This window comes from Moschus berezovskii, chromosome 16 (assembly GCF_049115385.1).
Source record: "Moschus berezovskii isolate FMDL1 chromosome 16, NW_MosBer_1.0, whole genome shotgun sequence".
Lineage (NCBI taxonomy): Eukaryota > Metazoa > Chordata > Mammalia > Artiodactyla > Moschidae > Moschus > Moschus berezovskii.
The window spans coordinates 1,345,626-1,359,914 of record NC_142475.1 but is presented as its reverse complement, the minus strand read 5'-3'; the positions used below and the strand labels follow the sequence as shown (position 1 = coordinate 1,359,914).

At 44.5% G+C, this 14,289-nt stretch overlaps 1 protein-coding gene across 9 annotated transcripts in view; it reads right to left on the bottom strand.

Annotated features, from left to right (window-relative positions):
* ENPP2 (ectonucleotide pyrophosphatase/phosphodiesterase 2) overlaps positions 1 to 14,289 on the bottom strand; it is a 127,918-nt gene that overhangs the window by 19,400 nt on the left and 94,229 nt on the right. For all 9 annotated transcript variants that reach the window (XM_055431662.2, XM_055431666.2, XM_055431669.2 and 6 more), the window contains 2 exons: positions 13,346 to 13,530; positions 9,744 to 9,795 (listed from right to left, as the gene is read on the bottom strand). In XM_055431662.2, coding sequence (XP_055287637.1) covers positions 9,744 to 9,795; positions 13,346 to 13,530 — 237 coding nt within the window. The remainder of the gene's footprint in view (positions 1 to 9,743; positions 9,796 to 13,345; positions 13,531 to 14,289) is intronic.

The following is a 14,289-nucleotide window of genomic DNA, read 5'->3' as shown; positions in this document are numbered from 1 at the left end:
TTTTCTGTTTGTGTTTTAAACATTCACTCCCACAATAATATGCTCTTACATTTTACCACAGACTCTCTACCCCAGGTCTCTGCTTTTCCTACCTCCTTTCTCCCCCTTTGCCTTATGAGTGTCCACTATCATTTACTGCCGAGTAAACTGCTTCTGGGATTAGACTGGATTTCTCTGTTAGTGTCCTGGTCTTTCTTACCTCGGCCTTTAAAACACTGTGTTGTAACTCATCAACAGGCTGAATCTCACAATAAAATAATAACTTAATGAGGACAGGGCTTTTATTTATTTTGTTTACCATTGTATCTCTACCTCCAACATTGCCAGATATTGACCTGGATAAATAAATGATTGTTTTATTTGAAAACAAAATATTGTTCTTTATGACTTTCAAGACCTGGCTTTCTACATATGGCCCGTCTAATATAACCCCAAGAGACAGACTGGGCAGACCAGTGTCATCTTCATCTTACTGATGCAGGAACTGAGGAGTCAGGATTTGTGTGAGATAATCCAGCTACACGACAGCACCCAGAACCCAGGTCTCCGCCCCAGCCCATGACTCTCCTCCGAGCTTTTTGGACAGTCTCCAGGTGGATGCCGCCTGCTGGGTTATTCTAATGGACAGCACACTGAGTGGAAGGCCCACTCACTCCGGGCAGGAGCTCGGCCTGAGTCATGTCTGCTGAGAAGCTCATATGACCAGCAGTTTGTATCCAAGCATCTACTGCTTCAGAAACAACTTCCAAACCCTGCTATGATCTGAGATTCTCTTCAAACACTCTCTCTTTATTCCAACCCTTAAAATGAGAAGCATTTACAGAGGGAAGCACAGAGGCTTTAGTGTCCTAAAGAACTGGAGTCAGATCTCATCTCAGCTCTTTATGGCTTTGTGATTCTCTTGATGAATTCGTGGGGGAGAAAGTGGTCTCCCTGTCCTATTCCTCTGCCATCTTCAGCTTTGTGATTCTCTAACTTAACCTCCCAGAGCCTCATAGCTCTCTGAGCTGTTGCATTCTTTACAAGCAAGTATGTAAAGCACCTTGCTCTGTCTTGATCCAGTGTAGTTGTAGTGTAGTCGTGTAGTAAAGGGCATTTGGTAAATTCAGGCTTAAATTGAAAAAAGTAGGGAAAAATCACTAGGCCATTCTGGTATGACCTACATCAAATCCCTTACAATTATACAGTGGAGGTGATGAATAGATTCAAGGGATTAGATCTGGTAGAGTGCCTGAAGAACTATGGACGGAGGTTGGTAACACTGTACAGGAGGCAGTAACCAAAACCATTCCAAAGACAAAGAAATAACAGGATGGCAAAGTGGCTGTCTGAGGAGGCTTTACAGATATCTGAGAAAAGAAGAGACGCAAAAGGCAAGGGAGAAAGGGAAAGACAGACTGAACTGAATGGAGAGTTCCAAAGAATAACAAGGAGAGATAAGAAAGCCTTCTTAAGTGAACAATGCAAAGAAACAGAGGAAAACAGCAGAATGGGAAAGACTAGAGATCTCTTCAAGAAAATTAGAGCTACCAAGGGACTATTTCATACAAGAATGGGCAGATAAAGGACAGAAAGGGTAAGGACCTAACAGAAGCAGAAGATATTAAGAGAAGGTGTCTAGAATACCCAGAGGAACTATACAAAAAAGGTCTTAATGATCTGGATAACCATGATGGTGTGGTCACTCACCTAGAGCCAGCCATTCTGGAGTGTGAAGCCAAGTGGGCCTTAGGAAGCATCACTATGAACAAAGCTAGTGGAGGTGATAGAATTCCAGCTGATCTATCTCAAATCCTAAAAGATGATGGGGGCGGGAGGAGAAGGGGAGGACAGAGAATGAGATGGCTGGATGGCATCACCAACTCGATGGACATGAGTTTGAGTGAACTCCGGGAGTTGGTGATGGACAGGGAGGTCTGGCGTGCTGTGATTCATGGAGTCGCAAAGAGTCGGACACGACTGAGCGACTGAACTGAACTGAAAGTGCTGCACTCAATATGCCAGCAAATTTGGAAAACTCAGCAGGGGCCACAGGACTGGAAAAGGTCAGTTTTCATTCCAATCTCAAAGACGGGCAATGCCAAAGAATGCTCAAACTACTCTACAGTTGCATTCATAGCAAGGTTATGCTCAAAATCCTTTAAGGTGGGCTTCAGCAAGATGTGAACTGAGAACTTCCAGATGTACAAGCTGGATCTAGAAGAGGCAGAGGAACCAGAGATCAGATTGCCAACATTTGTTGGATCATACAAAAAGCAAGGGAATTCCAGAAAGACTTCTACTTCTGATTTACTGACTATACTGAAGCCTTTGACTGTATGGATCATAACAAACTGGAAGATTCTTAAAGAGATGGAAATACCAGACCACCTTACCTGTCTCCTGAGAAACCTGTATGCAGGTCAAGAAGCAACAGTTAGAGCCAGACATCGAACAACAGATTGTTTCAAAATTGGTAAAGGAGTATGACAAGGCTGTATACTGTCACCCTGCTTATTTAACTTATATGCAGAGGACATCATGTGAAATGTTGGCATGGATGAATTACAAGCGGGAATCAAGACTGTCAAGAGAAATATCAACAGCTTCAGATATGCAGATGATACCACTCTAATAGAATCAAGACTGCCAGGAGAAATATCAACAACCTCAGATATGCAGATGATACCACCCTTATGGCAGAAACCAAAGAAGAACTAAAGAGCCTCTTGATGAAAGTGAAAGAGGAGAGTGAAAAAGTTGGCTTAAAACTCAACACTCAGAGAACTAGGATCATGGCATCTGGTCCCATCACTTCATGGCAAATAGATGGGGAAACAGTGGAAACAGAGAGACTTGATTTCGGGGGGCGCCAAGTCCCTTGGACTGCAAGGAGATCCAACCAGTTCATTCTAAAGGAGATCAGTCCTGGGTGTTTATTGGAAGGACTGATGCTAAAGCTGAAACTCCAATACTTTGGCCATCTCATGCGAAGAGTTGACTCACTGGAAAAGACTCTGATGCTGGGAGGGATTGGGGGCAGGAGAAGAAGGGGATGACAGAGAATGAGATGGCTAGATGGCATCACCGACTCAATGGACATGAGTTTGAGTGAACTCCGGGAGTTGGTAATGGACAGGGAGGCCTGGCGTTCTGTGATTCATGGGGTCGCAGAGTTGGACACGACTGAGTGACTGAACTGAATTGAACTGAAAATCACTGCAGATGGTGACTGCAGCATGAAATTAAAAGATGCTGCTCCTTGGAAGAAAAATTTTGACCAACCTAGACAGAATGTTAAAAAGCAGAGACATTACTTTGCCAACATGGGTCTGTCTAGTCAAAGAAAGAAAGTGACAGAAAGTGGAGTCGCTCACTTGTGTCTGACTCTTTGTGACCCCATGGACTGTAGCCTACCAGGCTCCTCCATCCATGGGATTTTCTAGGCAATAGTACTGGAGTGGGTTGCCATTTCCTTCTCCAGGGTATCTTCCAGACCCAGGGGTTGAACCCAGTTCTCCCGCATTGCAGACAGATGCTTTACCGTTCAAGCCACCAGGGAAGTCCTATAATTTAATCAGAGCCAACAAGCCACAATAATGTCTGACTCCTTGCGAAACCGTGGACTGTAGCCTACCAGGCTCCTCCATCCATGGGATTCTCTAGGCAAGAGTACCGGAGTGGGTTGCCATTTCCTTCTCCAGGGGATCTTCCTGACCCAGGGATCGAACCCGGGTCTCCCTCATTGCAGGCAGATGCTTTACCCTCTGAGCCACCAGGGAAGCCCACCACTCAGATGGTGTCCTGTCTAGTCAAGGGTACGGTTTTTCCAGTAGTCATGTATGGATGTGAGAGTTGGACTATAAAGAAAGCTGAGCGCCGAAGAATTGATGCTTTTGAACTGTGGTGTTGGAGAAGACTCTTGAGAGTCCCTTGGATTGCAAGGATATCCAACCAGTCCATCCTAAAGGAAATCAGTCCTGAACATTCACTGGAAGGACTGATGTTGAAGTTGAAACCCCAATACTTTGGCCACCTGATGTGAAGAACTGACTCACTGGAAAATACCCTGATGCTGGGAAAGATTGAGGGCAGGAAGAGAAGGGGATGACAGAGGATGACTGTCGGCATCACCGACTCAATGGACACGGGTTTGAGCAAACTCCAGGAGGTGGTGATGGACAGGGAGGCCTGGTGTGCTCCAGTCCGTGAGGTCAGAAGAGTTGGACACAGCTGAGTGACTGGACTGACTGAAAATCACTGCGGATGCTGACTGCAGCCATGAAATTAGAAGACACTTGCTCCTTGGAAGGAAAGCTATGACCAACCTGGACAGACTATTAAAAGGCAGAGATATCACTTTGTTGACAAAGGTCCATATAGTCAAAGCTATGGTTTTTCCAGTAGTTATGTACGGATGTGAGAGGTGGACCATAAAGAAGGTTGAGTGCCAAAGAATTGATGGTTTTGAACTGTGGTGTTGAAAAAGACTCTTGAGAGTCCCCTGAACAGCAAGGAGATCAAACCAGTACATCGCAAGGAAATCAACCCTAAATATTCACTGGAAGGACTGATGCTGAAGCTGAAACTCCAATACTTTGGCGATCTAATGAGAAGAGCCAACTCGCTGGAAAGACCCTGATGTGGGAAAGATTGAGGGCAGGAGGAGAAGGAGGCAATAGAGGATGAGATGACTGGATAGCATCCTTGACTCAATAGACATGAGTTTGAGCAAACCCTGGGAGATGGTAAATGACAGGGAAGACTGGCGTGCTACAGTCCATGGGGTCGTAGGAGTCAGACAGGATTTAGTGACAGAACAACAACAACAAATTTAGTAAATTTTCAACATCAGCAAGGAATACTGATAGGTAGTCATTAAAATTAAGTATTTGGAGAAGGAGAAATATCATATGACATCCCTTATATGCAGAGTTTAAAAAGAAACGATACAAATGAACTTACAAAACAGAAACAGACTTAGGAGAACAAACTTATGGTTGCCTGGGGGAAAGATGGGGGAAGGGATAGTTAGGGAGTTTGGGATGGGCATGTACACACTGCTATATTTAAAATGGATAACCAACAAGGTATAGCACACGGAACTCTGCTCAATGATATGTGTCAGCCTGGATGGGACGGGAGTTTAGAGAAGAATGGATATGTGTATACATATGGCTGAGTCCCTTCCCTATTTACCTGAAACTATCACAACGCTCTTTGTTAATTGGCTCTACCCCAATACAAAAGAGAAGGTTAAAAAAAAATTACTTTCTCGTCCAATTCATCCTGAATCCTACTATAAATCGACAATTATGCTATGTTTTAAGTTCTTCTAAGTCCTCTGCAAAACACACACGAGGATACATGCACAGAGAAACACAAGTATATTTCCTCCTTTCTTTAGCAATACTAACATCTCCAGTAAAATAACAAAAGATGAGAAGCATTTCATAATTGAAAAGAGCTACAGAGGAGTGTCCCTCTCTAGTTGTTCAGGACTCCGCTTTAAATTGACAAGAATCACTAGCTGGTTAAGTCATTTTTCTAACCTAACTAATTTCCCATAGGGTGTGATAAGGAGCCAAACATGGGTGTTACAATGATGTTTACCTTTTTCTCACAAAGATGATAGTGAATGCCAACCTGACTAAGAAAATATAAAACACGGTTAGTAATGTAAACAGAGAAGAGACTAAGGCGAAAATAACAGTGCAGTTACCCTTACAGTGAAACTTCCACCCGGCTCCAGGGCCAGAAATGCTTGCTGTGAGAGATTTAAGCATCCCCATCTCATCCATTCATTCATTCATCAGTTCAACGGATTTCAAAATGAAAATTCAGTACGTGTGTCAAGACACTAAATACATCTGATGTAGAAATAGCAGGCATGCAACTAAGATCTGGGATTCATTACAAATGTAGAAATACTGGGGCTTTGGAAAGCAGTTAAGATCATAATTTTTGAAGATTATATTGTTCTTCCCCTCATTTTAGTAAAGGACTGATTCTGTAAATTTATTCTTTATAATAAAACATTTGTCATTGTTGTTCTGTCACTGAGTCATGTCCAGCTCTTTGCATCCCCATGGACTGCAGCATGCCAGGCCTCCCTGTCCTTCACCATCTCCTGGAGTTTACTCAAACTCATGTCCATTGAGTTGGTGATAAAACATAGCCTAACATTAATTAAATATACCATTCTTCTGTAACCTGGAATTTACCCTGGGTTGTTTCACTATTGGAATGCATAGCTTTTACAGATGTGTTGGTACAAATGTATGTTCAGGGCACGTGATTTATTCTGAAAGAATCAGCTACCTACTTGTGTATTTTTTGAAAAAGCTAGGCAGGAAAATAACACAGCTTTACATTTGTATAGAGCTTTAGGTCAGTACATGTTCAAAGATGTGCAGAAAGCGTAAGTGATTACTCTGAGCACAGTGCACACAGCACCTCGAATTCACGAGGTTCCCCCCAGCAGAGCGGCCCCCGATGATTTCCAGGGGGGACCAGACGTATGAACCAGGCACGCCACAACGGCCTGAAGGAACTCAGAGCAAGGAAAGGGCGCCCGTAGCTGAAGCAGTGACTGAGGCGGCCCTGAGGAGACAGACGCCGACAGGCAGGGAGAGGCACGGCCGCCGGAGAGGACGCCCGGCTCGCCCACCTCCGGAGCTGAGACAAGCGCCCACCACGGCAGGCACACGCAGCTGTTCGCACCTCGCGCAATGGCTTCAGCATCTCTCCTGTGTCTCTGCAGTTACTGGCAACTGCCAAGAGCCATTACTGGGCATGCATAGCAAACAGTGCTATGCAAACTCAGACAACTTTACAAAAAAAGTCTATTGATATTAAGCCGTTAATTATAATAAAAATAAATACAGACTCCCTTGCATCATCAGAGGCTGTCCCAGGGCTTCCCCAGTGGCTCAGGGGTAAAGAATTCACTTGCTAATGCTGGAGACACGGGTTCGATCCCTGGTCCAGGAATCCCGCATGCTGCAGAGCAACTAAGCCCGTGTGCCACAACTATTGATCCTGGGCTCCAGAGCTGGGAGCCACGACTACTGATGCCCACAGCCCAGAGCCCAAGCCCTGCACCAAGGGGAACCGCTGCAGGGAGGATTAGAGAGGAACCCTGCTCACCACTATAGAGAAAAGCCCCGCTGCAATGAGGACGAAGCACAGCCAAAAACAAAAGGGAAAAAACAGAGAGCCATGAGCAAGCCAAGGAGATGTGTGACCATGACCTCCCTCTAATATCTCAGGTCACCGTTGTGAAGTCACGTGTTGGAACTGGCGGTGAGTCGGCTGACAGAACCTGACAGAACGTCTCAGCGAAATCAACCCCCAGCTCAGGGCAGGTGCTTAACAAATACTCATGAGGGTCCATCGCCATGAAAAAGTAAAAACTTTAAGCCTCAGTGATGTGAAATCATCGAGAAATAAGACGTATTCAACACTGAGCAGGGCAAAGGAAAAGATGAAGTCGCTAAGTCTAGCTCCGGCCGGCCCTGAGAGTCAGTAATTTGCCAGAAGATGCCTCTTACTTCCATGCTCAGCAGTGTGAGGCCACTCTTTGTGCTGAGTGTGGGGCTGGTTTTGTCCCAAGAGCACACTGCCACCAAAAAACGAAGTGAAAGATTTTTTTTTTCCAGCTGGAAATGTTTTAGGACCATGAAGAGCCAGAGCTTGAATCAGAAAAAACATGAGCGTCCCTTCAAAGCTATCATAATTTAACTATTTCATTAGTAGCTTTCAGAAAAGAAACATTTCAGTCATATTTCTCTGCCTTGCTGATTGAATGTTTGAAAAACTCAAATCATGAGACTCTATACTCCTTGATCATGGTGTGTGTGTGTATGAATTCAGTCGTGTCTGACTCTTTGTGACCCCACAGACTGTAGCCCGCCAGGTTCCTATGTCCATGCAATTATCCAGGCAAGAACATTGGAGTGGGTTGTCATGCCCTCCTCCAGGGGATCTTCCCGACCCAGGGATTGAACCTGCGTCTCCTACATCTTTTGCACTGGCAGGTGGGTTCTTGATCCTGGCAGTATTGCAATTTTTCCAAATATAATGACACTGTCATCCACTAGATTTGATGTCAAATATTTTGAATCACTTCTAGAGTTTGTGAAGAGTTTGTGTACCTTCCATCAAGCAAGTTCTTTCTCTAAAGCCGTGTTCATCCAATGACAGGTCAAAGAGTCTGTGTTCCGTCATCACAGAGAGAAGCAGGAGGGTGGATATGCAGAAAGGGAAGAGGGGGAAAGATGAAGATCTTTACAGAGAGGGGAAATAAGTCAAGGAAATAAAATCTCCCACGGGTTTCCTCAGCCTTTGCTTAATCAGATTGAAGACGGCACATGTGATAAACCAACCATATGTCAGCTAATAACGCAAGTAACGCTCTCAAGAGAGTTTGACTACGTGCGTCTAGACTGCATGACTTGGGCAGCTGTGCTTGAGTTCAGCCTTCTTTTTCACACACTTCCGGTCATTCCCTTGCTGTTAGAAGACGCTGTCGCCTCTGCTGTAGTAACCTGCCTAGGAGGCTTCCCCTCTTCTAATTTCTTCTAATTTTCCCGGGATTTCAAAATCAGAAGGAAGAGCCTGGGTGACAGATCACATTACTGTTCCTAATTATTTACTGCTCTTGTGTAAATGATTATACGCTTCCACCCATCGCCGAGGAAAATGGAGGAGACATCCTTGTGGAGAGAATGTACGTCCCTCCTCCATGGGCTTCACGCGCCCTGCTTGCCCCAGTGCACTTGAAATGAAAGTGAGAAATGCCTCATCCAAGCAGAAGCACCGAACCCGGCCAGAAACCCCAGGATGGACACATGACTCGACCCTGCACCAGGATGTCAGCGGGATGGAGGGGCACACACTCTGCCCTCAGCCCCAGTCCCTCTGCCCAGGATGCAGACTCAGGCCTACAGATGGGGCAGCTGGGACGGGAGAAGCGTCAGGATGCACATCGATACCCAGAACGACCGAGCGGAGACGGAAAGCCATGAGAGGCTCATGTTGGCTCAGGCGCTGATCAAAGGAAAGCAGACGCACTGAGCCCTGCTGCCTGGTTCTGCCCCAAGACGGGCGTGCTCTGACCAGGCCAGCTCCTTCACACCGACTCTAAAATGAAAGTGCCAGGGGGCAGAGGAGCACTTGGTCAGCAGTCAGTACCCTGAAATAGGAGTAAGAAATGCACAAACTGCTGAGGCTTTCTCGTCTCATCACAAACTTGCAGAAGCTGACTAAGCCAGGAGTGTTACAATCGTATGCAGCACAAGAGGAGGGTGGGTTAGGGCTCCAGACCCTCTTGGGAGAGAGTTCTAACAGTTCCTTCCGGGCACCCCTCCCCCTGACATACACACCGACTCCAGGTGGGGAAGCTTCAGCAGGGGAACCAGCTGTTACCACTATGAATGGTGACTTCTGTCCCCTTCATCTGAAGTCCCCTCAGCCCTTAACTTATAACCCATCAGATACACAACAGCATGTCTGTTTTTCAGAGGGTTAAAAGCTGTTGAGGGGGAAAAGAAGGGTAATAGAACTTTTCTATTACATAGCTGGCATCTTGTATACAGAGAAAAAACCAATACCCTTTGCCAGATCGCATAAAGGTCACTCTGTAATCCCAATTCAAATTTTAAGAAAACATTGTGCTTATACTATGAAGTAAATAAGTCTCTCCAGTTTTTGAAAACGAGGAAACAAAACTTATCTGGTTCTTTTTTCCGTCAGCTCCTTACCTTCTGTGGCCTCTTTTATATGAAGGCGTTTGTTGAGTTCATCCAATTTGTTCTTCATGTGTGAAAATAAAAAACAAACACACACAGAAAAGGAAAAGAAAGCAGATCAGAAATGGCCTTTTTTTCCAGCGCCCTTCTCTCTATTCAGTACACAGCTGAATTCAAAATAGGGTGCTAAGCCTTATCAATATCACCTGCTCTATAAAGTGTTACTACTTTATCTCAAATTGACACTGAGGCTCTAATTCCTAGCGATCTATGGTGTTGAGCATGCTATTTAATTTCTCCGTGACTTTGCTTCCTTTTCTTAAAACCATGGATAATCATGGGACCAGCCTCACATATCAATGATGAGGATTAGGACACATATATATAAATTAACTCTAATACTGCCTCAAAAGTTTGGATTAATCTCTAGGTACACTAAAGTGATTCCCAAACAAATTTATAAAATTGCTTTTCTAAAGTAGAAATGGAATGACCCAGCAATCCTGAAACTGTCGTGACTCAGCAATTCCATTTCCCACTGTAGATCCTGGAGATATTCTAGCATATGTACAAAGACATTTGCAGTAATGTCTATAGCCGCATTGTTTGGAGGCACTAACAGTTGGAAATTACCAAACATCCTCAAGTAGCAAAATAAATAAAATCATGATGCACTAGTTGTACAATTATGCATTATAGTAACTGTTGATATTAGCTATAAAAATGAATGAGATAAATCTTCATGTATTAATTTGTAAAAAATCTTAAAAATACAGTGATCAACAAATAAATGCAGGATACATATAGTATAACAGCATTTACATAAAAAATATAAAACATCCAGGGGACTTCCCTGGTGGTCCAGTGGGTTAAGACTCCACACTTTCAGTGTAGGGGCCATCAGTTCAATCCCTGGTGTGAGAATTGTATCTAAAATGCTTCGAGGAGCAGCCATTAAAACATCTTTTTAATAAAAAATAAAATATTCAAAACTATATTATAGGTTATTTTAGGGAACTATACTAAAGGTATCTTGATATATTATTTGAGATGCCTATGTACGGAGTGAAAGTACAGAGGCCTCCATGGCAATTATAGGGCTTCCTCGGGGGCTCGTGGTGAAGAATCCACCTACTAATGCAGGGGACTCAAGCTGGATCCCTGGGTCAGGAAGATGCCCTGGAGTAGGAAATGACAACCTACTCCAGTATTCTTGCCTGACAAATCCCCATGGACAGACAAGCCTGGCAGGTTGTAGCCCATGGGGTTGCAGAGTCAGACATGACTGAGCGACTAAGCACAGGACGGGATGTTAGTTAGCTTTGAGGTAGGAAGGAAGTGGGATTGGGGTGGGGGTGTCATGTGGAGCTTCTGTTCCATCTTTAAAATTTTCTTTCTCACGATGTCTGTATTGAAGTATTCATTTTATTAATCTTTATACCTTTTTTGTATGTCTGTATTTTCTTTTTAAGACAAGTAGTCTTTTGGAGAAAACCATTGAGAAAATAAAGATGATGTAGAATCCCTCCAAAACAGTTTAAGATAAAAGAACCAAAATATTTCTTGTTTCTCAGAGGAAAGGTAATTCAGAAAACAAGATCTAATAGATGCCTCTAAAAATATAACTGGAATTCACTTCAAAGACCACTTCCTGTTGACTTGGGCAACTCAGCTCCTCCAGCTGAAGTCTTAGAATTACCTACTTTAATTAGCACTGTTCGTTCTCATCAGGAGTTAAAGGAGGAGGCATTAAAGGGGATGTAGGACTCCCCTGGCAGTACAGTGGTTAAGACTTCGCCTTCTAACGCAGGGGTTGAGGGTTCAACTCCTGGTCGGGGAGTTAGGATCCTATATGCCTTGTGGCCAAAAAACCAAAACACAAAACAGAAGCAATACTGAAAGAAATTCAGCAAAGACTTTAAAAATGGTCCACGTTAAAAAAAAAAGAAAACTTAAAAAGATAATGAGCTCATATATAAAAAAATAAGGCATGAGTGGAGGGAAAGGAAGCAAATTCCTCCCACGGTGGGCCTCCCAAACTGTGGCTCCCAGGCCCCAAGGAAACCTAGAAGGTAGACAATGGTAGGGGGAGGGGGAAAGACCAATAGGAAAACTATTTTCCATTTTTCTGAGGTCTAATGGCAAGAACACACATTTGCCTGTGATGAGACCTCACGCAAAAATCATAGACTGCTTTACTTTGTGGTGGAAGCCTATCAACTCAGTGTGGTAACATGGGTTGTATCTTGCTGTCAGGAGTACTGATTGGCAACTTTAAAGGCCATTGATCAATATAAAATTCAATAAGCAAATCATTATTGGTTATACTCCAGTACAAAAGAAAAAGCTGAAAAATATCCACTGGGATTTTGAATGAGATTGCTTTGAATCTGTAGATTAATTTAGGGAGAAGTGCCAAGAGTATTGAGTCCTTCAGTGAATGATAAGTATCGGTTCATTTACTTCAGTTCAGTTCAGTTCAATCGCTCAGTTGTGTCTGACTCTTTGCGACCCCATGGACTGCAGCACGCCAGGCCTCCCTGTCCATCACCAACTCCTGGAGTCAACCCAAACCCATGTCCATTGAGTCGGTGATGCCATCCAACCATCTCATCCTCTATCATCCCCTTCCCATTTATTTAGGTCTTCTTTAATTTCTCTCAATACTGTTTTATAGTTTTCAGCATTCCTAGATATTTTATATTTTTAACGCTATTGTAAATGTTTTAAAATTTAATTATCCAATTGTCTGTTGCTATATTCAGAAATACAATTGATTTTTACACATGAGAAAAAAAATCATTACTGGACACGTGCTTGTTTCAATAACTGTCTGAACTCGCTGTGCCGGGTAGCGCCTATTTGCACGCCCACCTCCCCATCCTGTTGCCCGCTTCCCTCCCTGCCTTGTGCCTAGGAGGCTGATGTCCAGGGCCACATCAAAGAGCAAGCTTGCCCTCTGGCTGGGCGCCAGAAGCGAGAGGCACCAGCAGGGGTGGCGAGGGCGTGTTTACACCCCCGACTTCCTCTCTGCAGGCTGCAGTGTGTTCACTGCACCATCGACCAAACTGCAGTCCCCTCCTCCAGGGTTCTTTCTCCACGGGCTGGTAACTGCTCCTCCCCTTTCTCGTTGAGATCCAGATTGGTGCCCTGGGAGCCCCAGGCGCCTTTACTATCCCTCCTCGATTTCCCTCTACCCTGCCAGCTTTGTAAATAGTCTTCTCATTAAATGTGACTGAAACAATCCCTTTAAACCTTCTTGAAAAACCTCCTCTGCACGGGCCATCTGTTTCCTATTGGGACCATGACTGCTAGACATGTGATCCAGGTTGAAAAACAGAAAAATGTTTGGTTAGGAATTGCAACTCCACAGAATAGTATGAATTTTAGTTTTTGCTCTTCATTATCTATGAATGTGCTGTCCAATATGGTGGCCACAAGTCACTAAATAAAATTAAAAATTTAGTTCCAAGTGCTCGAAAGCTCTGTAGCTAGCAACTACTATTTTGGATGGTGCAGATAGACCGTGCATATCATCAGATAAAGTTCTATCAGACACCACCTCTCTACACCCAGCAGGCTCTTCCATGATAAACAAAAAAGGTTACTTCTACCTTTGACTCTGCCTTATCATCACAGGTACAGCCCAGGTCAAAATCAGACTGAAGGTACATAACCCCTGGGTAACTGGGTCTGGTGACTTCCTCTGGCATAGTCGGTCTGAAGGTGTTGGTACGCAGGAGATGGTTCAGACTCCCATGGGTCCCATTATTCGGGGCTGGCTTCAATCCCAGGAGATCTGATGAGAAGAAAGAAAAGGGCCAGGTACTTTGTAAATATTTTTGATGAGATAGGAGGAGAGGCAAAACCATTCACCTTCCAAGGGCCGGAAAACTTGGAACACAAATCAGAATGGGATACAACCAAATTCAGATGGCAGGCTCCCTTCTTAGTTCCCACATCATCCTTGCCTGATGAGGTCTTGGCAACAACTTTCTAAAATAGCATCTTCATGGCCTGATATCAAGAGAGACATTCCCACAAAGAAAGAGTGAAGGAACAGGGCCTCACTTCGCCATCTTTATATCTGTGATAGCTACAACCAAAGGACCATCAGGATCGTTGCCTTTCTGCTTCTCTGTGAGACTTTTTATCCGGAGTTTTGAAGTGGGGCTTATGATCAATAAATAACCTCGAGCCTGCCCTCTCATGCACTCCACAGAAGTATGGGGCAAGAGGAGGCTCTGGCCGTGTGCCCTGAAGGGCCGCTGCGAAATGAACAGGCTGATTTCAGAGTGAGTGAGAAGGCTGCCAAGCAGGCACACAGGGACTGGCCTGAGCCGAGAGGCAGGGCCAGGGAGCGCCGGCAGCCCAGAGGGGAGGGAACCCAGGAGACCCGACGTGCAGACTCCCCCTCTAACCGCCAGACTGGCACTCCCTTACTAAATAGGAAAAGCTGTCCTCATCCAGCAACTAGAGACTCCAGGAAGAAAAATAATTAGGAGCACATAAATAGCTGGCCAGGAGGCAAGCTGGCAAGCCGTGCGCTGGGCTGCGA